At 42.3% G+C, this 25,550-nt stretch overlaps 5 protein-coding genes across 6 annotated transcripts; 4 read left to right on the plus strand and 1 right to left on the minus strand.

The window, feature by feature from the left end:
- The first annotated feature begins 747 nt into the window (after positions 1-747).
- Positions 748-9,061, plus strand: sytl1 (synaptotagmin-like 1). 2 transcript variants are annotated; one of them, XM_069681577.1, is made up of 16 exons: positions 748-833; positions 1,199-1,300; positions 1,768-1,917; positions 2,673-2,824; positions 2,936-3,053; positions 3,133-3,190; positions 3,272-3,308; positions 3,379-3,416; positions 3,993-4,103; positions 4,276-4,442; positions 4,533-4,635; positions 4,897-5,058; positions 5,380-5,458; positions 5,544-5,643; positions 6,817-7,022; positions 8,599-9,061. In XM_069681577.1, exons 3-16 carry the CDS (start codon positions 1,793-1,795, stop codon positions 8,739-8,741), a joined length of 1,599 nt encoding a protein of 532 aa, XP_069537678.1. In that variant the 5' UTR covers positions 748-833; positions 1,199-1,300; positions 1,768-1,792; the 3' UTR covers positions 8,742-9,061. The 2 variants fall into 2 exon arrangements, with proteins under 2 accessions (XP_069537678.1, XP_069537679.1); XM_069681578.1 differs by having other exon boundaries at positions 1,791-1,917.
- Positions 9,062-10,164: 1,103 nt separating this feature from the next.
- On the plus strand, positions 10,165-11,805 carry LOC138609364 (zinc finger protein 8-like). Its single transcript, XM_069682012.1, has 2 exons — positions 10,165-10,376; positions 10,835-11,805. The coding sequence occupies exons 1-2, from the start codon at positions 10,214-10,216 to the stop codon at positions 11,638-11,640; spliced, it is 969 nt and encodes a 322-aa protein (XP_069538113.1). The 5' UTR covers positions 10,165-10,213; the 3' UTR covers positions 11,641-11,805.
- Positions 11,806-12,560: 755 nt separating this feature from the next.
- On the plus strand, positions 12,561-13,846 carry clxn (calaxin). Its single transcript, XM_069681649.1, has 6 exons — positions 12,561-12,636; positions 12,804-12,962; positions 13,140-13,244; positions 13,335-13,486; positions 13,579-13,683; positions 13,769-13,846. The coding sequence occupies exons 1-6, from the start codon at positions 12,561-12,563 to the stop codon at positions 13,817-13,819; spliced, it is 648 nt and encodes a 215-aa protein (XP_069537750.1). The 3' UTR covers positions 13,820-13,846.
- Positions 13,801-15,567, minus strand: rbm48 (RNA binding motif protein 48). Its single transcript, XM_069681650.1, has 5 exons — positions 15,418-15,567; positions 15,047-15,237; positions 14,807-14,952; positions 14,094-14,647; positions 13,801-14,007 (listed from the first exon to the last, which is right to left on the minus strand). The coding sequence occupies exons 1-5, from the start codon at positions 15,544-15,546 to the stop codon at positions 13,945-13,947; spliced, it is 1,083 nt and encodes a 360-aa protein (XP_069537751.1). The 5' UTR covers positions 15,547-15,567; the 3' UTR covers positions 13,801-13,944.
- A 154-nt stretch (positions 15,568-15,721) lies between these two features.
- Positions 15,722-25,304, plus strand: pex1 (peroxisomal biogenesis factor 1). The gene is made up of 24 exons (XM_069681580.1): positions 15,722-15,895; positions 16,777-16,923; positions 17,025-17,108; positions 17,213-17,327; positions 17,556-18,226; positions 18,314-18,433; positions 18,569-18,689; positions 18,825-18,931; positions 19,050-19,141; positions 19,223-19,355; positions 19,477-19,573; positions 19,655-19,825; positions 19,937-20,091; positions 20,177-20,363; positions 20,460-20,626; positions 22,077-22,211; positions 22,315-22,379; positions 22,509-22,651; positions 22,998-23,101; positions 23,234-23,410; positions 23,617-23,859; positions 24,076-24,270; positions 24,357-24,487; positions 25,100-25,304. Exons 1-24 carry the CDS (start codon positions 15,788-15,790, stop codon positions 25,182-25,184), a joined length of 3,753 nt encoding a protein of 1,250 aa, XP_069537681.1. The 5' UTR covers positions 15,722-15,787; the 3' UTR covers positions 25,185-25,304.
- Positions 25,305-25,550: the final 246 nt, after the last annotated feature.

Genomic DNA, 25,550 nt, shown 5'->3' on the forward strand with positions numbered 1-25,550 from the left:
TAAAGTTGAAGCAGGTTTCATGTGCTTCTGGCTATATTTCATCTGCTTTAAAACAAGTATAAAGCTGATTTTCACAAAAAGTACCAAGAACTTTTAGTGTCAGGACCTACTAACCTTAAAGGTTCCTCCAGCCCATTGTTGTCTGCATTTCCACTGAGGTCTAAAGACAAGTAAAGAGAGAATACACTGCTGACATGTGACAGACTTCTGAATGTTTCGAGTTCTCGACCAATCAGAAATGGGAAGCAAGAAAAGACAAAGTCCCTGTACTTTCATAAAAGTACTACTCCCCTCGCAGGAACCTTTTTGGGTGTTTAAGACCCTGATCTCCTGGTGGAAACACACAGAGTACCCCCTAAAGGCCCTAGTCCCTGTGGAAATTTCTAGCAGTGGAAACACAGCTTTACACTCTGTATGTGTGTGCATAGTATGTGTCAGTGTGTGTGTACAGTAGCGTAGGTGCTGCAGCAGCTTCAGTGTGAGGCCAAGTGTGTTTAGCAGGTGTGGACAGCTCTAAGGAGAAAAGTTAACATCCCACCTTCACCCTGCTGCCTTTTAGTAAAACATCCGTGTGTGTGTTAGTCATGTCACACAGTCAAACAAATACACACAGTCAGTTACACACTTTTTCTTCTGTTTGTTCCGCCTCGCGCTCGGCTCCAAGCTGACCCTGTGCGGACTAACTCTGGAGGGCGTGTTCTCGGCGTTTACTGAGCACACAGACCTCGACACACGCACACACACACTCATACCAAACGCACACTCACAGCGCGCTCAGGGCAACTTAGCACCAAACTTTTCACAGATGGAACTTGCGGAAGCTGTCAAGTAAGGTAAGGCAGTTTTTGCTGCTTGGGATTATATGTGTCTCAGTGTGTGTTTTTTTAATGTGAAGAGAGCGTTCAAACTTTGTCCAAAAGAAGAAAGTAGCGACAGGTGTGCTCTCTCTCGCGGTGTTCGTGATGAGGACAGAGCTGCATGGGGACTATGTTTCCTAACAGTAAAGTTCATTTGTGTTTTCATGAGTGGACACTTAAATAACCTTTTAAAATATAGGATGTAATATTGTATTGATTAAGAAATGTCTGTTGAGTACGTCACAAGCTAACTGCAGGAATATTTTAATATAATTTTATTACTCATTTTTATGTCATCTTCCGCGCTCTACATTATTATGATTATTTCTGTGTTGGTTTAGGTGTCAGGTTGTGAAAGCTGTGGAGCTCTCGTTGCACGATATCCTGTTTGCCAAACTGCTTTGACAGGAGAAACGCTTTGCGCATGCGTACATTACTCTAAGGTAACTAGCCTCTGGGCAGTGGGGGGACTTGATTTCAAATATGTTAAATTGGTTAACAAGGTTGTTTGATAACTTGGGGCTTAGGTCAACATAAAACTGAGGGATCTCAGGAGAATAGAAGACAAAAACATAAGTTTGCAGAACAACACTGTTTTCTTGTGAAAAACTGAATTATTTGACCTCCTCAGGCCTCATAAATTATACAGATACAATAATCTAAGAAGGACAGTGCTTCATTTTAAGAGGACATGATGTGAAAGGTTTGGGAAGCACTACTTCTATTAACGTACTACTTTATTTACTGTTATGTGAATAATTAAAATCTGTAAAGATACAAAGTGAGTCCCTACAATAAGAGCAGTCATACCCTGAACACTGTTTACTCTTTTTAAATGTCTTTGTTAATTATTTTATATAACAGGCTAAATTGTAAATAGAGAGTAATAGGAGCTCTCTGTTTGTTTAAGATTGTGGTTTGGCCTCCTCTCAGGGATGGAGGGGGAGCAGGCCGACTCCTCTCTAGACCTGAGCCACCTGACAGAAGAGGAGCAGTCCAGGATCCTGCAGGTCCTGCAGCGGGACCAGGAGCTGCGTCAGCTGGATGAAGGACGTGTAAGGTCAGAGGTGACTGTTGAATCAAATGTGCTGTAGTTATGGTTATACACTCCTTACACAAAACTATAACTGAGTGTAGGTTTGCTGTGTAGTAGTTGAAATGATGCAATATGAACCATAAAAGCTTAATATCAGCTGAAATAAAGCAGGGTCTGATACAAGTACGCTCACCACAACACAGGGGACGCAGACTGACCCATCTTAAGGCCCTCTTGATGCAGTGAACTGCTTTGCCTTGTGTTGATGAAATAAGCTAGCCTCAGTGGGGGAAGTCAAAGAAGTACAAAGTAAAATGATGTTGGCCTACAGAGCAGAACAGTTCCTGCAATGTCAATGTTATTTACTGCTGCCTACATGGCCTGAGTGCCCCATTAAACCTCTGATTTAATATCCTCACAGTCAACCTGTTGTGTCGACTAATTTAAGTTGGGGCCTCGGCTAAAAAGTAAACATGTTTAATTGATCATTTTCCACTAAAGAAACACTATATTGTTGGGTCCATGAAACAGGAAGTAGTAAAAAAGGGCCACCCCAGGTTTCCAACCAGACTGGTGCATGTATCAAAGAGTAAAATGTGTGAAACATCACTCTGTGCTTTTTAATGGAAAATTAACTCGTGTCTTTGTCTTTTTACGCTCAGTGAGTTATATAACAGAAGCGACAACACTGACTGTTTGCTCTGAGTCCTGGGCTGACATCAGCTGACTTTGCGGTTGTGATTGTTTGCTGTGTAACTCGCCCTGTGTCGACACTGCAGGATCCTCGAGCAGACAGAGACAGACCCGACGCGTCTGCGCTCCCTGACGGGGGTGTGGTTCAGCGAGGAGCGCAGCAAACGCCACCACAACCGGACGTCGGTCTGCACCCTGGTCCACGCCACGCTGCGTCACAGGAAGTCCAGGAGCAGAGGTCAGGTTTCAGTCAATGCAGTCGTATCATAACCAGCTTGTGGGGCTGTTTTTTTCTAACCGTGATGGGGATATCCCGGTGATGGCTCTGTGCTTGTTGTCATGGCAACAGATGTGTCCCTGACTGAACTGTTCAATGGCGAGAGAGAGGAAACCTCGCACAACAACAACAACTCCTCTCCGGAGGCCAACAAACGACTGAAGGACAGAAGAGAAGAGCAGAGTGGAGGGTCAGTGAAGAAGTCAGACACAGAAAAAATATCAGTCTGTAGACGCCTTTTTTTTCACATATCTACTTTATGTTTTCAGAAGTCAAGAGAGTTTGCAAACTTCTCCCATATCCAGAACAAAAAGCCCCATAACAAAGGTCTGTGTGTGCAGGTTTCTCTTTTTTTCTAAGGTTGAAAAATTATATAATCTAAATCTAAATAATCGTCTTTAATTCCAGGGCCTCCCGTACAGAAATAGTTCCTCCTCATCCAAAGGTATGAAAGCTTCCCTCTCATTCCCTCCCTCTGTCTTGGTGTTCTTATTAACTCATTCTTCTTCTTATAGAGTATGAAAGAAGTAACGGCCACTCAGAGGAACTTGAGGTGAGTATAAAACACACACGCACATTTGCAGGTTACACTGACTAACAGTGACTAACGCTGATTTGAAATGGCAAATCACCTCCGATATTAATGACACAGTCCCTGACTCAATATTAAACCCTGCATTTACGTGCATACTCATCAGATGGTCCCGTTTCCTGTGTTGGGAAGTGGTTCTTCCGTCTTGGGAATATGAAGCCTTAACTCATAATGTGGAAACAACATGGAAGCTCCAAAAACATATGTTATATTTCATTGCTCTACATGGACAGCAACTAACAGTTACAACCAAATTTGATATAAAAAAAGTGCATAAGCAAAAAATATACATGCATATATTACATATATATTACAATAAGCCTTTCAACTCTGCAAGTTATATCCCAAAGTTTTTTTTTTCCCAGTTGAATTATTTTAACGATTTTTTTGACATGAAATGAATGCATCGTAAATATTTGTAGATTTGTAGATTGGATAAAATAAAGTAGTTGGAGGACAAGATGTATAAAGCTGTGGTAGAACTGACAGATGTTGTATCTGACTTTTTTTTATGTGTGTGTGTGTGTGCGCATTCAGGAAGACTACGACTATCACAACGGGGACACTGAGTCTCTGAGCAGCAGCCTGATAGAGCGAGTTTCTCTGCAAAACAGCAGCTCCACCGGCAGCCTTCAGTCTGGCTACACGGTACACGCACACACACACACACACACTCATACGTGCATGCACAGACGGACTTTTGATTAATTTGCTATCCAGCGACGCAAGATGACTCAGCTCAGGACAATGACGTCGGGGCTGATTTCTGTTCTGCGTGTCTCTTTCTGTGTGTGTGTGCATGCGCGTGTGTGTGTTGCAGCTCAGTGGGAGCATGATGAGTCTGTTCAGCTCGGGGGACTTCGGAGCGGTGGAGGTGAGGGGCCGTATCCAGTTCTCATTGGTTTACGACACCCAGAAGGAGGAGCTGCAGGTTAGAGTGAATCGCTGCGAGGACATCGCTTCGGCACGCAAGAATCGCTCTGACCCGTGAGTGACGGTGCAGGTGTGTGCGCAGTTTGCAGCAGCATAATCGCACACAAAATCTGTCAAAAAAATCTGTGTGTGTGTTTTTCACAGATATGTTAAATCCTACCTCCTGCCCGACAAGTCGAGTCACAGTAAGAAGAAAACCTCAGTGAAGAAGAAGACACTAAACCCGGTGTATGATCAGACACTCAGAGTGAGACACTGTTTCATTTACATATTATATAAAGTGGCAGCCTTAGCAGAAATCCCCCATCTGCTATTCTGCCCTCAGCTCTCTTTAAATTGCCCTGCAACTTGCACTGCAATCACTTTCCTCTAGTCTTTTGGATAGCCTCCAAAACATTCCAAAATAAAAGCCTCTTGTAGCGTATGGTTGCAGAAAGCATGTTATTCTATGTCCTGCACTGATCCTTCCATCCTCTCATGTGCTCTCTGTCTGATTCTCATCTTGCAGTATAAAGTGCGGATGGCAGAGATACGCAGCCGGACCTTGAACCTGTCGGTGTGGCACGCCGAGCCCCTCGGAAGGAACGTGTTTCTGGGGGAGGTGGAGGTGGCACTGGGCCTGTGGGACTGGACCTTCAGTGAGCCGCTGTGGCAGGACCTGCAGCCCCGGGTATGAAAGACTCACGCCCGTGTAATGTTGAATACTCAGACACAAATATTTACCGAAACACCACAGAGCCTGTGTCTACTTTTGTCTACTATCTGAGTGTGTGTGTAGCAGCAGATTTAGCAGCTTTGTTGCAGACACTGAAAACAGGGAGGGGTGTCTCTGGTGTCTGGGAGAGCTGTGAAGGGAGAGGAAGACATGCTGTGAATTTCAACTAAGGTTTTATGTAACCATAAAATCTTCCCGCTTCCACACTCCTGCCTCCCTTCGCCTGTCTTCTCCTTTTTCCTGTCATTATCTTTTTTTTCACTCCCCTCATCACAGGTTTATTTGAATCCAGACTCCATTAGCAGTCGTGGGACCATCATTCTCTCTGTTAAGTTCGTCCCTGATGGATACGAGGGTGAGCAGAGCACACTATGCGGCTGCAAGATTATGTCTTACTGTAATCCCCTGTATCTTATACATGTGTGTATGTGTGTGTGAAGGTGGTGGTCTGCCTCTGACCGGAGAGCTTCACATCTGGCTTCGGGAGGCTCAAGGTCTCCTGTCCAACAAAGGGGGCGCTATAGACTCCTTTGTTAGAAGGTTTGTCGGCTCTGCAACATATTTCATAACATTTAGTCATCAGTTATATAAAGTTATATAACCTGGAAGCAGTTTATTAGTACAACATTATTACAAGAACAGGGCGTAAGTTATCATAACTCTACACCGACACAGACACGATCTCTCATTTAAAGCAGCTATAATCAAGACTTTACACTGCAACAGGTTAAAGTACTGAGCGTTGTGATAGAGGTGAGTTGGGCCTGCACGGTGGTTAGCGCCGTCGCCTCACAGCTAGAGGGTTCCTGGTTCGAATCCCAATTCAGACGAAGTGGGCCCTTCTGTGTTGAGTTTGCATGTTCTCCCCGTGAATGCGTGGGTTACCTCCGGGTACTCCGGCTTCCTCCCACAGTCCAAAGACATGCTCAGTAAGTTCACTGGTGACTCTAAAATTGCCCATAGGTGTGAGTGTGAGCGTGAAAGGTTGTCTGCCCCTTTTACACTGCCAGTGCAAGGCGGGATTATTACGCCTCTGTTACGTTTCGCCTTCTATGTTAAACGCATGCCGGCTTAATGGTGGGGTGAAGTCGTTCCGCCTCTGTGCCGGCATCGGAGGTAGTAGCGGAGGCGAAACGGCGTCAGTGTAAACAGTGGAGCCGGTTGGGCAGAACTGCGCCGTGTGTATGTGAAGCATGCGCGGTTTGTTTACACCTCGGACACGTTATGCTTCTGCAACGCCGGAACGCTATTTAAAAACACACACTGGGGCGGGTTTATGTGGGGTTTGCGTGGTTCATGGTGAAAGGACAAAGGCGGCATGATGGCGGAGCTTTGTTACAGCGCTGAGTGTAAAAAGGGTTTATGTGTCAGCCCTGTGATTGAATAGATCTGCAGGGTGTACCCCGCCTCTTGCCCACTGACAGCTGGGATAGGCTCCAGCCCGACCATGACCCTGAACAGGATAAATGGTATAGATAATGGATGGATGTCAGAGTTATACTTAAAGCTTGCTGTGCTGCCCCCAATTGGCCAAAAATCAATGAATCCACTTTAAAATGGACTTGAGTACACAGAAAGAGAAAAACAACTTATACTTATCCCCATGAAATCTTGTAAATATATATTTAATTAAAACATCTAATCGATTAATAAACATCCACAATTTCAAAACTGAATTCTAGTTCATAACTATAATAATCTATTCCCCACAAGCTACATCCTCCCAGATGCTAGTCGGCAGAGTGGTCAGAAGACACGGTTGGCGAAGCGCTCCATCAGCCCGACCTACAACCACACCATGGTGTACGACGGCTTCCAGACCAGCGACCTGAGAGAGGCCTGCGCCGAGCTGACCGTGTGGCACCGCGAAGGGTTAAAAACGCACGTCCTGGGAGGGATCAGACTGAGCTGTGGAACGGGTGAGTGTCTCTCTATGTTGCTGTTCATGCCCACTTTAAGGAGACTAGCCACTTTGTAGTAACCATTTAGCTCTTATTAAGTTTACACACAAACTGACCTTCAGGAAATTCTGTACGGGATTATTTTGCGACAGATTCTTGTTTGTTTGGCTTTGGTGGCCGATTAGACTCAGTAATACTACACAGAATGCAGCTTTTCTTACGTTGTTGTTGTTGCACACACATAGCTGCCTTTTTTCTGGATTAGAGACCCACAAGGATTAAAAGCACACTGGACTTTATGATCATATGTGGATGTTTGTTTTAAACACCCACACTGCAATAGGAACTTAATGATATGCACAGTGATGCTGATTTTACCAAATATATGCGTTTAAGTTGTTTCTTTTTATTCATTAAAACTTAATAAATGAAAAGATTGATCATTTATTGGGTTTCTTTTTCTTCTTAGTGAAGCTCTTCGTAACAGAGGATATAAAAAATGAACAGAAAAGGGAACAACACACCTATATTTACCTTGTCCTTAAAGCAGCAGACAGTATTGGTTAACAGGGAAGGGATTTGTCCTGTGCTGCAGTCATTACAGGTATGAGGAAGTTCAGCGAACTCACTCTCTTGTTTGTTTGGGCTTCTATAAGTCATTCGTCGTCTGGTAAAATGACTTGATACGACTAAAAGTTTGTTTTAAATTCTGCTTCTCTGACATCTCCACCCTCTCCCTGAGCTGAGATTAGAGATTCAGTGCCATCTCCTGAGCCCCCTGATACTTCGCAGGCTTGGGTGAGGGCAGCAGATTCTGCGTCTGGGGGATGTCACATTAAAGAGGACGTTTGACTGGCTGGTTTATTTTAAGGTCAGCTTTGTAGACGGAGCCATAAAAGCAGTTTTAAGCTTCATCTGCAGGGTGTTTTGAAGTTGTGACAGTGTTTCAGTCCGGTGCTTCACTTTGCATTCTGTCCTGTTGGCGTTTCAGGCATTTCAGAAGGTCCTGTCATCAGAGCGAGGTCGTCTCAGGGTTACCAGAGAGCGTCTCAGTGGGACTGCACTCTGCTAAATATCCCATGTTGGGCTGGTGGCACGGTGGAGCTAATTTGTACATGTGACCCACTTGGAAAACAATTTTGATTTCAGATCTTTGTGAAGCTGTTTGCCTCATTATTTATGGTGTTGTTTTGCTCATAGTTAGACAGGGAGGGTGAAGCACTCATGATCAAACCACTGATGGAACAGCGGCGTCTGTGTTATTGTGCGTTTCCCAAAGGAAGATGAAGTTAGAAGAATGGTGCGAAGTGACAACTTTGATGATGTTTTGCTTGTTGTACACAGATTTTTAACATCGAATTTACATAAAGTTTTTATATTCAGAGGTTAGGACCTACTTCTGCAGACTTTTGGGATTGTTTGTTACTCCTGCTTTCAGCTTAAAGGGCTGTGATTGTGTACAAACAGGAGAAGAGGTCAGATGGCCTCAGCTATAAAAACATCATTCTTCATTGTGTGATTTGCTGTTAAGATTTTAATGGTAATGTCACCAACAGATATATTGAACATTTGTGTGTGTGTTTCGTGTTGTCAGGTAAGAGTTACGGAGAGGCCGTCAGCTGGATGGACTCCACAGAAGACGAGGTGGCAGTGTGGACCTCCATGATCACAAACCCAAACCACTGGATCGACGCAACACTGCCAATCAGAACTAACCTCGCACACCGGTCCGACTGACGCGCACACACTTTGTACAAATACACACATGTTCTTACGATGACTGACCTGGAAGTAAAGTTTCAGCAAATCAACACATTTAACCTCCCTGTCACAGTGATACACGCTGTAAATGTTGTTTTCATACACACACACACACACACTCACACAAAGGAGGCAGTTGTGGTGCAATATTGTGAATTAATGACATAGATTAGAAACAAAATATTTTTAAAATCAAATCACTGCATTTCAAATGTCTGCTTGTATGTTTTGGTTCAGTTTGTGTCTAATCTGACAGAAGTGTATTTGTATGTAATCAACTGTAGTTTATTAATTAAATAACAAACCTCAACTGAAGAATCATCCTGTGTTCGTCTTTTAAATATAAACATTGAGGAGACAAAGGTGGAGAAATAATTTCAATACATTTTTATGTATTTCCTAAGTTTTTCCCCAGATGCCCTCTTAAACTCTAAAACATAAAGCTTAACACTCAAGACAATTAAGTGTTTCATTATGGGATAGAAAAGGCCTGCTGCTGAATGTATTTATTCATTCATTTTGATGTAATAGCTGACTACCACCTTGTGGTCAGACTTTATACTTCTTCTGTATACTTTTTATGAAAACTACAGCTGGTACAGAGAAGGATACTTTGGGCACAAGAAGAGAGGAGAGGGTCCTGTTATTTGTAACCAACGATATTTTATCAGCTTTTTTTCATCAGAAGAAACTATTGTAGAAGAAACTACCCATCTCCCGTTTATCACCGCTTGAATGTCACATATTTATGTGAGTCCGGGCTCCAGTCCAGCAGATGGCGATATTTAGATTCCTGCCTTAAATGTAATACGGCCGGAAGTACGGCTATTTCCCTTCCAAAATAAAGTATTAAAAGGGCAATGTTGGTTTTGTTAATATTAGTAATTCAAGAATTTTCTTAATAGCAATCATTTTCACTTGACACCAGAAACTGGGGCTACACCATCATTGATATCTTGAGTTTATTTATGGTAATATCCTTTTTTTTTTTAAAAAACATACAAGATGCTCAGTATGTACTGGATATGTTATATTATTGTTTTTGAGCTTTTTTGACATAGATTTGTATGTTTTTTAAAAAAAAACAAACAAACATACAAGTCTTTTTTCAACAGTCTTCCGGGTAAACAAAATGACACTGCTTACTGTAAAGGGACATGTCAATTGGGAAACTGATTAGATAAAGGGTCATTTCAAGGATCTTGTCTTAAAATATGATCATGTTGTTTTCTTAATTGAAGTTACCAGTTATGCATATATCCTGTAAAATGACTCTTTTTAGCTTGCTTCACAGAATTTCTTCACTTACTCGTGAATCAATGCTTTTATTTTGATGGTTATAGCCGGATGTAGCTACCTTATTTTGTAAGTGGCTTGGCACACTGACATCGATGGACTGTGCGCGGTACATCAGAGTCCACCGTAGTTTGAAGGCCACATAAAGACGGATGTTGAAGATGTCCCAGATGCAGCTGCTGCGGCTGTTCATCAGTGAGCGGCTCAGTGTGGCCGCAGAGGAGATCTTTGCTGCGGTGCTCAGGACGACAACAGAGTACGAGCAGGAAAGTGACCAGCATGGACTGAAACAGGAAGTGCATTCACACAGTGAAGGTTTGTTTTGTTTTTATGTTTTGTTACGTCCTATAGAGAGCGACCCCACCGATTTCAGACACGATATGTTTACAGGTCTACTGCGCATGTGAAAAGTTGTATTAAAGTGCTACGTTTCAACTATGTGAAATGTGTCTTTTATTTTCTTTACACCCCGTCATATCAGTAAAAGTTGGGTTTCTTTCTTACTTTAATTGGATTTTAAAAGATGTATTATTTCCTATTTGTTTCCCTAAATTTTATTGATATGTATTTTCTTAAAAAACTGAGGATTTAATAAGTGTGCTCTATAAATAAAGGTTAGTTATTGTGAAAACAAACAGATTAAAATTGTTTGTGTTCAATGTGTAAAGAGTGAAGTAGATTTGTCATTAGACAGAACATAGACAGAAGGAAGGTGGAGAACTAATGTGATACAGTATTATAACAAGCTAATATTTCACCTTTTCTCTTAACAGACGAGCCACAGGTCTTCCTCTGTGCACATGAGCAGGAACACTGGCAGGAGTGGAGTCCTGAGAGCTGCCACAGCAACCCCAGAGATGACCAGGAGGACTGTGGTCTCCCGGTCCAAGAGCCTGCAGCGATCAAACAGGAAGAGCAGGAGCCATGGAGCAGTCCAAAAAGACAACAGTTACCAGATATGGGCGACTCTGAAATCAGCACTTTGAAAACAATGATAAACAGAAAGCCTTACACTTCACCTGTCCACATAAAGGTTGAGGGAAAATCTCATTCAAGCAGTGAATGTTTGACACTTTTGCCAGATTGTTCTAAAACTCTGAATAACATGGAGCCTGAGTCTGGTCTAGAAACACAGACAGGCTACAGAATCAGTAAAGACATTAATGTGAACCACACAGGGAGAAACCAAAGGACTGAAAGTTTAAAGCCACACAGCCGAACTCCACCAAATAATGTGACAAACAGGGGAGGTAAATCCTATTTCTCTGGCGAAGAATTCAGCCACAGTGAACATCTAGCCAAACACACTCAAATCCACACCAGTGAGAAGCTGTTTATCTGTGAAGTTTGTGGGAAAACGTTCAGACATGGCAACAGTGTGGCTGCTCACATGAGGATCCACTCGGAGGAGAAACGGTACCGCTGCAGGATTTGTGGAAAAGACTTCCGGCATGTGGGCAACTTGAACGTTCATACGAGAATCCACACAGGAGAAAAACCCTACAGCTGCCCGGTGTGCGGGAAGAAGTTCAGTCGGAATTATTTAATGACAAAGCACATGGCTGTACATACAGGCTGAATGAATTTAATTATAAAGTGTGTGTTAAGAAAAAAGGTTAAATTGGCTTGACTTCATAAGAGTTCAGTTCTGTTGATCAAAAATGGTTGCTGATGTAAAAGTATGTGATTAGACAATTAAATTGTGATCATTGTAATAACTTGTTTGTAAATTCATAATCATAAATTAATTTAGATTTTTTAAGATCAAATTGTTTTTAAAAGTATAATGCGTAATACGTAAAATCTTGCATTTTAATACAATAAAAGTAAACTTTTTTCCCTGTGATGTATTTGTCTTCACTTCATCTGACCAGTAATGTGGACGCTAAACTGCTTACAATTCAGATCTGTCCAGTTAGTTTAGTTCCTGAGATATAACTGATCAGACCTTGTTAATAAACTCCATTTCCATTCAGAATTAAGAATATATACAATATCCTGCCACTGCAACATTTTGTATTATCCCCCACAAACGACTTTTCCTATGCTCTGTAGTTTGAATAGGTGAAATAAATAAATATAACATCAAGAGCATATTTGGCAAAGAGATTTGTAAGTATTATTTTATATTTTCTTTAATCATGAAAAGAGAGGGAATCACTAGTTGGTAAAAAAAAATATGTTTCTGGTTTGAAATATGTAGAACCTAAGCAGAGGTAAAAATTAATAATAAAATTAATTTATTACAAAAAAGTAATATTAAATTATTAAATAAAATGTTTCTCTTTGAGCACCAGTGAAAATAAGAAACTAGATTTACCTACATTCTTACAAAAGAGTTTTTTCTCAGTTTCTACAAACTGTATTTTACAGTCCATTTCCTGCAGCTACTCGAAGCATAAAATGCTACCCTACGCGGTTGTCATGGCGACGGAATATCAACATCCCTCCTGTCGAAGGACTCGTGCTTCTCCTTTCCGGCGTCCTGACTCTTAAAAAATGTCACAAATGTCTGCTGTTAACAGAAAGCATATACAAGCTCTCGTTGAAACAATATCTAAACAAGTGGAGCACTGTGAGTATTCATAATATTCATAGTAACTAATACGTTAGCTTATGGTAAGCTAGTATGAGCAACTTCCGGTAAGCCTTATCTACGTTTAATTGTTTCTAATTAACTACACTAGCATTCATGCACCTAAAAATGTCAAATGACTAATTAAAACACTTTGATAACCCCAGTCAATAAAACAGAAATTGAGTGCCTCATTCGAGGGTTTAACGGTCTTCTGAGGGAGCCGACCGTCCTTGAAAACGCATGTAGCGGACTGGACAGAGGGAGGTTCAGGAGCATACTGCACAACATGTTTGGGATGACCGACGACATGATCATGGATGGAGGTATTCAGTATATTTTGCATTCATATTTAAAAGAAAAAACAACAACATATGCTTGTGACACTTTTTTGCCGTAGCCAAATATGCAGAATGACAAAATATTCTTTATTTAAAATTCACACATAACTACTAGAATATTGATGCTGAGTATTGAATTGTTACTGATTAAATGTCCTCCAGTCTTCAGGACATTTGACAAAGACAATGACGGCTTGGTCAGTATGAAAGAATGGATCGGGGGACTCTCCATTTTCCTTCGAGGGAGCTTGGATGAAAAAATTAAATGTAAACTCTCAACCTTACTTTCAGACCAACTCATTAAACTCACTTGTAAGCTGCTATCCATTTAATAACTCTTCTCTTTGCACGGCTCAGACTGCTTTCATGTGTATGACCTGAACGGGGACAACTACATCTCCAGAGAGGAGATGTTTCATATGCTGAAGAACAGCCTCATCATGCAGCCCACAGAGGAGGACCCTGACGAAGGAATCAAAGACCTAGTGGAGATCACACTTAAGAAGATGGTGAGCAGAGATGGATACTGATGGCCTTTTGATTTAAATGTCTGTACCTTTAAACACTTATACTATTTCTCTCTGCACATTTGTTTTTGTAGGACCATGACCACGATTGCAGACTTTCTTTTGCTGATTTTGAAAAGGCAGTGAGAGAAGAGAATCTGTTACTTGAGGCTTTTGGAACCTGCCTACCTGACGCCACGGTAATCAAAAATGAAAAACTGTAATAACTTGAAAATCTAAGGGAGAAAGAATGAATCTTAAATTGTATTTCTCCTTTGTTTTCAGAGCATTGAGTCATTTGAGCGGCATGTCTTTGAGGAGCAACGGGAATATTAAAGAAACCATATCCATGTTCATTTTTCAGCTATGTACTCTTTAATAAAAATTTTGAAAAAAAACCTGTCTGTATTGTGATGCCAAAGTTGTAAATTAGAACAAGCTACCAAAAGAATCTTGATCGGTCATATCCGACGACGTGGTTTCACCTTTTTCTCCACTGGTTTGAGATCTGGAACTGATCCCACCTGAGAAAAAAGAGAAATACAATCTTTTACCAAAATAAAAAAAAATATGACTACGATTTATTTTAAAACATCAGATTGTAGCATACCTGTTTCATTGTGTTCCTGATCAGGCTTACAGTTGTGTTCAGTGACTCATCCTCCATATCCGCTTTAGGTGGTTCAGGCAGCTTTGGCCCTATAAGTGGCTCATTATTTCTGGTGTCATTAGTCAGTAAGTGCTCTGTAGCCTCTTCCATTTTGCGTTTCCTGTTCTCCAAATGTGTAGTCCTTGGGAGAAATCTGACCGCAGAACACTGATTAGCGATAAGTCTGTGTTCTGGCTCTCTGTCTGAAGAGGTTTGGCTGGAGCTTGAAGTCTCTGCTGGCTGCTGTTTTGTGTCAATGATGGCATTATGTAATGTCCCCATTTTGTCTTCTGTCACTATAGGCCCATATTGATTTTTATGTCCGTAGTAATGATGCTCCTGGGGAGGTAATGGCAGTAGAGGAAAGCCTGGATAATGGCTGATGTTTGAAGTCTCACCCATCATATAATTTTCAGAGGACTTGTCATGTCTGCTGATGATTGTCTCTGATGTGGTGGCCGTGTCTGATGACGTAGGCTCCTCCTTTATGGCCTCCTTCTGTTGCTTTTCTCTTGCTGTGTAACAACAGTGTTAAAGAAAAAAGTTTAAACAAATTGTTCAAGTTCAGACTAATTAGATTAGATTAAGTGAAATGTTTCTTTAGGAATGGTTGTTAAATATAGACAGATAGTGATTTCTCTGAGAGTTAGTCTATACTTGATATCAATGTGTACCTTTATATCGAACAGCCCTTATTACATATCCCCTCCTGTCCTGCAGCTTTAGCCTGGTGTCCTCCACAGTCTCATATTCTGGGACGTAGCACACATGCAGCACACCACCATAGAAACTCTTCTCATCCATGTTTCGCTTGGCTGCTCTGCAACAAAAAAAACCAACATATGCTAAATTATTTAGCAATTCTTTTCAACGACGTCATTGCAGTGTAATATACAGGGAAAGCCATCCTGAACCTGGCACTGGTGAGTTTCTGGAACTTGACCAGGTAAACCTCCGTGAACTCCTCAGCAGGGTACTCGTCCAGTGGTCTGTACTCCTCCACAGCTCCGTACAGTGCGCACAGCTGGATCAGCTCTGCCATCACTCCAATGGCTGGGACCCCTTGGACCATTAGGTAACGAGACTCTAAATTGATGGTGTACACCTGATGATGCACAAAACAAATTCGATGAAATTTGTTTTATCATGTTAATGAAGCTTTAGGTTATTTGTGTTATTTTTGTCTAGGTAAATCATATGATACGTTTATCAACACTAGCTAGTTGTCCCATTGACTCATAGCTCATAACACAGTTTTTCTTACTGATACTGCGCACATTCTTACCTTAACAGCTTTCGCTTTCCTTCCCTCCCTATATTTTGGTCGAGAAATACACACTTTCCGCTGTTCGTGGTGTTTATAAACCTCTGGGACGCCCCAACAGCCTGAACTATTGTTGACAGGTGCCGCCATGTTTCAGGAAGTAATTTTCCGGTTGATTCACTTCAAAATAAGAGCATATTCTCTCTCGAATGCCGTCCATGTATTGCATGTCCGTGTGTAATATCTTATTTTGAAAAGTAGTTCAGCTCGATGTCAACTGCTTTGGTCTAGGTGTGTACACACAGAGCACGTCGATCGACTATGAGTTTGTTGCACATTTCACGTTAGCAAAGCAACCTGCCTTGCAATTACAGAACTTGTCCTTGAAATTATGTTTAGTAATCAGGGCATTCAACATGTTACTGTTGTTTTTAACAACACAAAGAACTGCTTTCTTCACCTCCCATCGAAGTTGATATCGCACCTTTCCCTAAACGAGGTAAGTTAGCTTAGCTAGCAATGCAACTGTCAGTGTCAGCTAATGTCAGTCAATAATGTTAATATAAACGTTAATATTTTCAACCTTCTTGCGTTTGCTGAAACATGTATTTGTAGTTTTGGGATCAGTGTTGCTGGTTGGTTAGCTTCTTAGACTTTCAAATCAAAGTTACCTCCTATTGTTTACATTACTACATTTCAGTATTATGTTATTAAAGACACATTACGGGCTCCATTACATTTCCAGCTGAAGACATATGCTGAGAGGCTGATCTGATGATTTGATATACAAAGTTAACTGCATATATCACACAATTGAATTGTGTCATCAGTAGCTGGTATGTTTAATAAGTGTGTTTTCTCGATGGTCTTAATAACATTTTCAGGAAATTGTAACTAATAACAGATATCAGTAAGCTCATATTGTCTTAACAAAGATGCCAGTGGTTATCAGCATTATCACTTGTACTCCATTCTGACTTCATCGTATTCGAAGTAGTTCCTATGAAGTCTCACTTGGTGGAGACAACACTTTACATTTTAGATGGAACAGGAGACTGAATAAATGCCAGTGCATTCATGAAAATCGCTACATTGTCAAGTACCACCGACCGACCCACTGACCCATTCATTCATTCATTCAAAGATTATAATAATTAGATACAAAACAATGTAAATCCCTTTCCTAGATAAGAGACATAGATACCTACTTCCAGCGCCAGTGCAGACTTGTGGGTCCTCTAGTACTCATTGTTAGGATAAGATGTCAAAATGACTTGGAGGAGAACTTTTAGATGATAAATGCAGAAAAGGGGGGGAACTTTAAAACACAAATTTAATAGATTAAGCACTGTGGCAGCAAATATGTGTGTCTGTGTTCAGAACCAGGCTTTGGAGTTGTCCTGGGGCCATGGATCCCCAGTATTCCTCAGCTGGACTCCAAACAGAACCTCCTCCAACCTGGACAGCCATAAAGTGGAGCTATGTCGACAACTGGGAGAAAAACTGGGCCTGAGGGATGGAGAGCAGGTACAGCTCCCACAGAGATCACTTTGTTCTGTGCTCAGTTTCCCACCTGAATAATCTATATGTCATATCCTGAGTGTGTTTGTGTTGTTTGTTTCTCTCAGGGCTTCCTGAGACCATGTCAGCAGGTCTCATCGGTGCAGCAAGTGTTTGTGGAGCCTTTGTCATCTGATGACTGGGAAATCCTGGTGGGTGTTGTTGGAGTATTGTGACCAACAGTAATTTGTTGCAAGGGATGGAAAGAGCATAAGAATACACTACTCTCTTTTGTTTCCTGTGACTTACACCGTAGGAGCTTCACAGCGCCGCACTGGAGCAGCAGCTGTTGGATCAGATCAGAGTGGTTTTCCAAGACGCTGTGTTTCCTGTGTGGGTGGACAGCCACACAGCCATCTACATCCGAATAGGTAGGTTATAGGAGTTAATACAATAATCCATATCTTTCCACTGTAGCAAATAGACTGTTAAAACTCCTTTGCCTTCTTGCTAAGAAAGACATTCATGGAGTGAAAGATACAGAACCTGCTTGTATAGTGTGTCATGTGAAAGATGAATGTATAAAGACCAACATTTGATGTTTGATTGTTGGTTTCAACACAGCATGAACACAGTACAATTTATTTCTAACTGTGCAGGATCGCTTCTGCCGTCTGTCCTCTACGGTCGCTTGGAGCAGTTCACAGAACTTGTCGTCTCTCCTAAGAGCCGCGATGGAACAGAAAACCTCAGTGGTTCTCCAGTGAGAAGTAGCGAGAAGCAGCAAAATATGGATCCGTACTCCCCCTCAGGACCGTCTTTACAAAGTATCTCCCCTGTTCCTCAAAGCCACCAGTGGGGCGGCATAGCTGACATGAAGAGCCTGCTACGCTACATGATAAAGGGAACTTATGACCCTGTTAAAGAGCTACCACCCGTACCTGACGTCCCTCCCCTCCTCGCTGACTCTATCTACAGAGTCTGCGGCTCACCTCCAGACTCTCTTTGCACTATAAACCATGCTGTAACAGGTGTTATTCATTTATTTCCATGGAGCAAGGGCTCGGATGCTGGACTAACAGGAGGTCAGTTTCCTGTCACTTATGGCCTGCTCTCCACAGTTCCCTCGCCTAAAGAGTCGAGGGAGAAAGCCAAGCATGCCATGGAGAAGAAGAGGAATGCAGGAGGAGCTAAAGCTGCTGCAGAAGGAGGAGAGGAGAGGAAAGAGGAGGAAGCCATGGTGGTCAGGGTGGTGTGCCATGGTGTTGAGAAGCTGACAGGCAAGGAAGGAAGTCACAATAAGGGAGAGATCCATAGTGGAAGAGTTTGGGTGAGTATGCTGTCTTTACTATTGCTCAGCCCTCTGTTTAGTTTTTGGGCTGTCATACCTCTCATAAAAAATGTGATTTCTTTTTAGATCTCACAGCCGCTGGCCCTCAGGTTAAATATTCTCCCACATTCAACAGTAAGAATTAAGCCGGTCAAATCAACCATCAAGGTAGCATCCTCTATCCGCCTACAGCCGCTCAAACAGCTGGTGAGTGCTGGAGTATAACGTGGTTAAACTGCACTTGTGTCTTCAACTATCAGTCTTAAAGTTGATTAATTTTCAAAACTGCTTAATGTTAAATCTCACCCTTCTGCCCATGTGATCTTTGACCTTTAATTCCAGCCTGAGGAGGATGACGAGGAGATCCAGACGGCTTTCCTCGGCTGGCTGCACACTCAGAGTCATGAACCTTTAGCCTGTGTCACTGCACGGTCCGGCAACATCCTGCTACATGGAAATGATGGTGATTCATTTGTTACTCCCTGTGATAATGTCCAAACAGACTAAACATCACATTATGCGCACTTTAAAATCTGTTTAATAAGCTACAAACAACAAAAAACATCACTTTTCTCTGTTGTTTTTTCCAAATTTATAGCAAAGTTAGAGTTTGCTTTAACTGTGCTGAAACCGGAACCAGAGAGCGACCCTCCAGACCAGCTGTTTTTACTCGCACCGGCTGTTCTCCAGAAGGCGGATATACAGGTACAAGCACGCATGTTACGTAAACAGATTGCTGCATGCATTGTTTCATGCAGATAAGGGATAAAACAGGAGCTGTGCTTTAACAAATCTCACACTTTCCACTATTTGTCACCTGCAGGTAGACAGAGAACCAGTGACCGTGCCAGCTGTGAAATCTCAAGCTGAAAGGCTCAACCTTTCCTCAGAGCTTCCTTCCCTCAGCCTTCTTGGGTAAGCGAGTAGCTTTTTATAAGCATATAATATTTAGCATGTAATTCTCTCTATAACACGTCCTCCTTCACCTGTCTGCAGTGGGATCGATGAGCTGAGCAGAACTGGATTTGAGTTCATCTCCCACAGCCTTCTGGGTAGTCCCCTCTCACGAGAGCTTGGTACCACCGGGCGGGGACTCAAAGGAGGAGCTCTGCTCATCACTGGTGCTAAGGTATGTATTTCCATTTCCATTCCATGTTGCAGAGCATGTATTTTAATGCATTTTTATCCTTACATCCTTAACAATATTGGTGTAAATACTCTGCTGCTTACTGTTTAATTTGTCATCACAGGGAGGTGGAAAGAGTACCCTGTCCCGAGCCCTCTGTGGAAAAGCCAGAGCAGATCTGGATGCACACGTGGAGGTGGTGGACTGCAAAAAACTACAAGGTTAACAGATTCTCCAACGTTCTCGGTGTCAAAGAAAACCAGCTGGATGTATTTATTGTAGGAATTGTTTTTCTTTTTCAGGCAAAAGGGCAGAAACAGTGAGACAGATGCTGCAGGATGTTTTTGAGCAGGCAGAGTGGAGGCAGCCTTCAGTTGTTTTACTCGATGACCTTGATCATGTGACCGGGGCGCCAACTTCACCAGAGCACGAGCACGGTCCTGAGGCTCTGCTGCAGCTGCACATAGCCCAGAGTAAACCCATGATTCTTTATTAGTTACATGTGTAGAGGAGTTAATGTATGTTCACAGACAGGATGTTCACACGCCTTGATGCTGATTCCTCTCGTCTGTCTGTGGCTGCAGGTCTGAAGGATGTGGTGGATGAAACGGTGGGTCACTCCAGCCTGGTGTGTCTGATCGTCACCAGCCAGAGCGAGCACTCCCTCCATCCCTCCCTGACCGAGGTGCAGGGGTCGCACTTTATCCAGGGCTTTGCACACATCCAGCCACCGGACCAGGTCAGCACACACGTAGATATGAACACAGACATGAACACACAGTTAAACACACAGAGTTAAATGTTGTGTTTTCTTTTGTTTGTAGGTTCAAAGAGCAGAAATCCTGCGCCGTCTTATAATCAGAAAAAGCAGCCTATCTGAGGAGAGCTTACAGACTCTAGATCTGGCCGCTATCGCCAAGGAGACGGAGGGGTACACACCCCAAGACCTGGTGCTACTGTTGGAGCGGGCTGTCCATGCCAGCACTGCACAGAGAACACACAATGACCAAGGTACCACTGATAGTCAAGATTCAAGTTGTCTAGACTTCCACATGTTCTTGCAGTCTTTCTTTTTGTCTCTAACTGTTTGCGCTGCGTATCTCTCAGGTGTGTGTCTGTCGATTAGGGACTTCACGCAGGCTCTGAAGGGATTCACGCCGCCCTCGCTGTGGGGAGCAGACCTCCACACCCCAAGTGGAGTAGGGCTGGAGAGAGTGGGGGGGCTGAGGGAGGTGCGACAGCAGCTGATGGACACCATCCTGCTTCCTGCTAAGGTCAGTGTGACTAATCATAAAGTATATAGTGTGTTTGCATTCAGATGGAGGCACCAGTGTGGATGTGGAGTAGTTATATAAATAATAAAAATTAATCTGAAGAAGGTGCATCTATCACAAATGGTTTCTAACACCTTCACTGATATTGATTGTCGAATAAGCAGGAAATTAAGTCCCAGCAGAAGTTGTTGTGAAAGCAGTGAAGCGAGGAATGAAAATAAACAATCACTTATTGAAATCAATCTCAAACCAGTTTATTCAATTAAAGTCAATTTCACACAGTGTCTCATCACTTTAATTCAATCTACCTTTAATTTCAAAGCCTCTGAATTTATCACTTTCACTTCCAGCCAGAACATTCGGTGTGTAAACGGATTCTTTGTTTATATGATGTATGATAGAAAGAGGTGACTAATGGTTTGTCTTTTTGTCCTGAGTTTCAGCAGATTATATTCCAGTTTACAACCTAGTTTTCAAGGACCAACCAGATTTCATATTTTTTAATTATGACACACTAGGTTTTTTGGTGATCGCATTGTACATGCACTGATCTTCTCACACATCTCATAAAGTATCATTAGCTGGTCACAAGCTGGAGAAGACTTGCTCCACTGCAAACACTTTACAAACCAACACTCAAGGCACTGAGAAAGCCTTCTCACATCATTCAGAAGTGTAATCTCCTGACCTATGACAACCTTGTTTTGCTGATTATTAGTTTAGTGTACAAAGTGATCAATAATTTGGCTCCTCCCCCACTCAAAGAGTTCATATCACCCTGCTCAAAATACAGGGGGGACAACTAGGAAGACCTACAGAGGTGACTTTTCTCTATCAGAGCTACAAAGTTTTTAACCTCAGTACCAAGTTATGACAAGAGTGCTGCAGTCTGAATGATTTTAAATGCAAGATGAAATCATGGCTCAAATCAATGTTGTGAAATCTTGTTGTTGTATAGTGAATATGAACTGTCTGGTATTTGTGTTTTTTTTACTTGTAATTGTGTTTTATTCTCTGTTTCCTGCCCAGGGACTACAGGTGCAATTTAGCTTATAGCTAACTCTTAACTAATAGCTAAGAAGCTTTGCTTTGTCCCTGTAAAATAAACAAACAAATAAATAAATTGTTCAGTCTGGATGCTGCCAACCCTCCTAGTCTTCACATTTTCTGTGCTGCTAATGTTTGGTGCCAAACTCGCCCCTTTAACAGGTGGAGGCCTTCAGCTCAGAGGAAACAAACGCTGTCTTGCTTTTTGAGGGTTTTTTTACAAGCACCATATTGGCCAAGTTAAACTTAGCCTTAATTAAAATCATATTAGCTTGAATAATATAATAATGATATAAAACTGACTTTTTTATATTAAATCTCAGTCAAAAAAAGGACCTTTTTTATAAAGATGAGATTAATGCTAATGCTTAATAACTGATTCTGGGTCTTTGCTTTGTTGCAGTATCCTATCCTGTTCTCCAATCTTCCTATCCGCCACCGCTCGGGAATACTGCTGTACGGAGCTCCTGGTACAGGGAAGACCCTGCTGGCCAGAGCTGTGGCCAAAGACAGTGGTATGAACTACATCAGCATTAAGGTAGGCGGGGCATTGGCTGTGTCAGTCAGAAAATGAGGACTATATCTTCCGAAATCAGAGCAGTGTGAATCTTTACTGACGCAGGATGTTAATCTCTCTCTAGGGACCTGAACTTCTGAGTAAGTACATCGGAGCGAGTGAGCAGGGGGTCCGAGATGTCTTCCAGAGGTTTGTGAACATTTTAAACTCTTTAGTTTCTAGTTATAATGACTACTATCAAAAATGTGTGGTGATTGAAGGCTCTGCTAAAAACAATCTGTGCAGATGAAATAATTTAATTTCCTCTATTTGCTGCAGGGCGCAAGCTGCCAAGCCGTGCATCCTGTTCTTCGATGAGTTTGACTCCCTGGCTCCCAGGAGGGGCCACGACAGCACAGGTGTAACTGACCGTGTGGTCAACCAGCTCCTCACACAGCTGGACGGGGTGGAGGGACTGCAGGGTAGGTCTTACAGTAGTATACCTTCATACTATGTGTGTTTGTTATACATATGAAGCTACTGCTAGCAGCTGGTAAGCTTAGCATAACAGAAAACAGCTAGTCTGTCTCTGTCCAAGGTACTTAATGAGCTTTCAAGGTGTTGGTAGAACAGAGACAGGCTAGCTGTTTCCCCCTGTCTTTATGCTAAGCTAAGCTAAGCTAAGCACCTCCTGTCTCCAGCTTCATATTCATTGGACACACATGAGAGTGGTATCTCTCTTCTCATCCAGAGAACATGTGTACAGGTAAAATGAAAAGCTATACCTTTAACTAAAGTTATTGAAGTCCTGCATGTTTGCATTTGTAGGTGTGTACGTCCTCGCAGCCACCAGCCGTCCCGACCTGATCGACCCCGCCCTGCTGAGACCTGGGCGACTGGACAAGTCGCTCTACTGCCCGCCTCCTGACCTGGTCTGTTGAGTCACTTCTAATCATCATTTAAAACTATTTAAATAACACTGTACTTACTGATAATCAGATTTATCTCTTAACTTAAGTTCAGTGATGATTCAAGACACTCCTCCTCTTGTGTCACACTTCCAGGAAGCACGTGTGGAGATCCTGAGGGCTCTGAGTGCTGGTGTTTCACTGGCTGCGGATGTGGACCTGGAGCAGCTGGCAGCAGCAACAGAGCAGTTCACAGGGGCAGACCTGAAGGCCCTGCTGTACAACGCCCAGCTGGAGGCCGTCCACAACAGCCTGGCCTCCAGCGCACTGCATGTACGTGTGTTGTACTTAGAGGACGAGCCACTGAAGAGCTCATTGTGTTGAATGGCGTTGCTTTTGGGCTTATAAAGCAGGGAGAAGCTAATTATATTTCTAGAATTAGCTTTAATGCTAAGCTTTGTTTAACTGCAGTAACACAGTTATAAGCCTGTTTTTAAGCCACTGCTGTGTGTCTGAACTTTGCCCTTTGTCTGTTTCAGGAGCTGACCTCCGGCTCAGAAAGCGACATGAGCCTCTCCTCCATGATCTTCCCGAACAACAGCAGCGGCTCAGATGACTCGGTCGGGGAAGTGGACCCAGGCACGGGTCTGGACCAGTCCATGGTTCTTCTGGAGTCCAGTGAGCTTCAAACAGAAGGCGAACAATATTGCGGCAACGTCTGGAGACTCTACTTTGGAAGCTCCTATGAGTCAGAGTCGAGGAATTCACCAATTTCAGGACTGGTTAGTTGTTAAGCAAAATACCAAGAAGTAAATTGTATTATTTTATTCACAGTTAGTTCAACATTTTGGAAAATATGCATAAATGTTTGTATTAAGTTCCCCAAACATTCTGCCCTGATTTCATAAAGATACACTTACAATCCCCGGTGCAGTGATGCAGTTCAGTGGTTTAGAAACTCTTCTTCTATTTGCTCTCTCCTCTGCCTCCCGTGTCAGAACTCTCAGTGCCTCTCTGGACCCAACTCCATGATCACTGACTGTACTCGGGTGGGGGTTCGTGACCCTGGCGGCTCTTTTCCACCTGCGTTCATGTCCTCCCTCCAGAGTGGGTATGAAGAGCTCGGGCCGGAGCAGCTGGAGCGCCTGCAACAAGACGTTAATAACATCAAGAACAACTACAGGAGAGGCAACGTAAGTGACAATGAAGGAGAGAAAAATATCTAACTTTTTAACGAGCTTAATATATTAAAAACTATGCTACTCATACTCGTGTGTAGGAGGATGGTGTCCGCGTGCGTGCAGCCTCCAGCCAGCCCGGCCTGCTGCTGTGTCAGACTCACATAAACTCCGCCCTCACTACGACCAAACCGTCTCTAAGCAGAGCCGACTGGAACAGATACACAAAGCTGTGAGTACGAGGGCACCTCAGTGGACTGCACTGCAAAGGTCGCAGCGAGACAAATAACAATAATGCTGATTTATGAAACCTTCGTAACAAAAACTGTTTGCTCTACAGGAAGGAAAGAAACACTTCCACAGTTGTCGATATATTTTTGAAGAAGTGTGTTTCATAGGTTCAATTGGCAAATTTATCAAGCATATAATGAGCCTTTAGAGTCTCGGCTGCAGGAGGAAATGGAAACATTTGACAAATTGGTGTTTCAGAGCCGTTGCCAAGAAACAGCGATAGAGGAATATGAATCATTATTATAATCGTTCTCTCAGTGTTCGGCATTTTTTCATCAAGTTGAATGACTTTGTTTTGCATTTTGTGAATCACTGAGAGTCATGGCTGAACGGAAAGATCGCACAGTCATCTATATAAAGCTTTTGACTCATCTGTCATGTGTCAAATGAGGGAATGAATATTAGAAATACTGCAGATTCATGATCATTCATTGTGTTGGATTACTTTATCAAATCTCGTCTTTGGTATTAAATGCTGACTTTGAACTCATTTAAACTTAATGTATTTATTAAAAATAAACTGATTCTTTCTTCTTTTTTCTCTTCTTTGAAGGTATGAATCCTTCGGCGGTGCAGGAGACGGAAAAGCTCCTCAGTCAGTCCTGTTCACACCTGGACAACGTGTGACTTTGGCTTAATCAGACATGTTAGTTTGACACTACTAATGCCATGATGTTAATTAATAATTTCCAAAGCCTAAAAAAACATGTACATTATTAATATAATGTTTCAATGTTTCCTACTGACTTAATTTTGAATGAGACGTTAATGTACTTAAACTGTAATTAGTGTACATATGTATAATGTGTATAAATGATGTAATTGTTCAAATTAAAAAGGAAATCTTTCTACAAATCTCTCCTGTCTTACTTCATTAGCACTTAGCTTCTGTATTGTTTTGATTTGCTAGCATAGCATGCTATGATGTTGCTTCAGTAATTAAAGGTCCTGCACGCCCCGACAGGTGTTTTCACTCAAGCTAATTAGTCTTCTGCTCAGTTTTA

The sequence above is a fragment of the Semicossyphus pulcher genome, unplaced genomic scaffold (genome assembly GCF_022749685.1).
Source record: "Semicossyphus pulcher isolate SPU_LCO1_2020_fin unplaced genomic scaffold, fSemPul1.0.p SCAF_5, whole genome shotgun sequence".
Lineage (NCBI taxonomy): Eukaryota > Metazoa > Chordata > Actinopteri > Labriformes > Labridae > Semicossyphus > Semicossyphus pulcher.

What these genes read in the sequence shown, in the direction of transcription:
- rbm48 (XM_069681650.1), bottom strand. Translation starts at nt 15,546, where the DNA reads ATGGCGGCACCTGTCAACAATAGTTCAGGCTGTTGGGGCGTCCCAGAG. An exon ending in AAGGGCTGTTCGATATAAAG is followed by an intron (nt 14,648 to 14,806) that starts GTACACATTGAT and finishes GTTGTTACACAG; the next exon opens with CAAGAGAAAAGCAACAGAAG. An exon ending in TCAGGAACACAATGAAACAG is followed by an intron (nt 14,008 to 14,093) that starts GTATGCTACAAT and finishes CTTTTTTCTCAG; the next exon opens with GTGGGATCAGTTCCAGATCT.
- clxn (XM_069681649.1), top strand. Translation starts at nt 12,561, where the DNA reads ATGTCACAAATGTCTGCTGTTAACAGAAAGCATATACAAGCTCTCGTT. An exon ending in ATCTAAACAAGTGGAGCACT is followed by an intron (nt 12,637 to 12,803) that starts GTGAGTATTCAT and finishes TGATAACCCCAG; the next exon opens with TCAATAAAACAGAAATTGAG. An exon ending in CCTGCCTACCTGACGCCACG is followed by an intron (nt 13,684 to 13,768) that starts GTAATCAAAAAT and finishes CTTTGTTTTCAG; the next exon opens with AGCATTGAGTCATTTGAGCG.
- LOC138609364 (XM_069682012.1), top strand. Translation starts at nt 10,214, where the DNA reads ATGTTGAAGATGTCCCAGATGCAGCTGCTGCGGCTGTTCATCAGTGAG. An exon ending in AGTGCATTCACACAGTGAAG is followed by an intron (nt 10,377 to 10,834) that starts GTTTGTTTTGTT and finishes TTCTCTTAACAG; the next exon opens with ACGAGCCACAGGTCTTCCTC.
- sytl1 (XM_069681577.1), top strand. Translation starts at nt 1,793, where the DNA reads ATGGAGGGGGAGCAGGCCGACTCCTCTCTAGACCTGAGCCACCTGACA. An exon ending in CAGGAAGTCCAGGAGCAGAG is followed by an intron (nt 2,825 to 2,935) that starts GTCAGGTTTCAG and finishes TCATGGCAACAG; the next exon opens with ATGTGTCCCTGACTGAACTG. An exon ending in GCCACTCAGAGGAACTTGAG is followed by an intron (nt 3,417 to 3,992) that starts GTGAGTATAAAA and finishes GTGCGCATTCAG; the next exon opens with GAAGACTACGACTATCACAA.
- pex1 (XM_069681580.1), top strand. Translation starts at nt 15,788, where the DNA reads ATGTTTAGTAATCAGGGCATTCAACATGTTACTGTTGTTTTTAACAAC. An exon ending in TGAACTACATCAGCATTAAG is followed by an intron (nt 22,212 to 22,314) that starts GTAGGCGGGGCA and finishes ATCTCTCTCTAG; the next exon opens with GGACCTGAACTTCTGAGTAA. An exon ending in CGGGGTGGAGGGACTGCAGG is followed by an intron (nt 22,652 to 22,997) that starts GTAGGTCTTACA and finishes TTGCATTTGTAG; the next exon opens with GTGTGTACGTCCTCGCAGCC.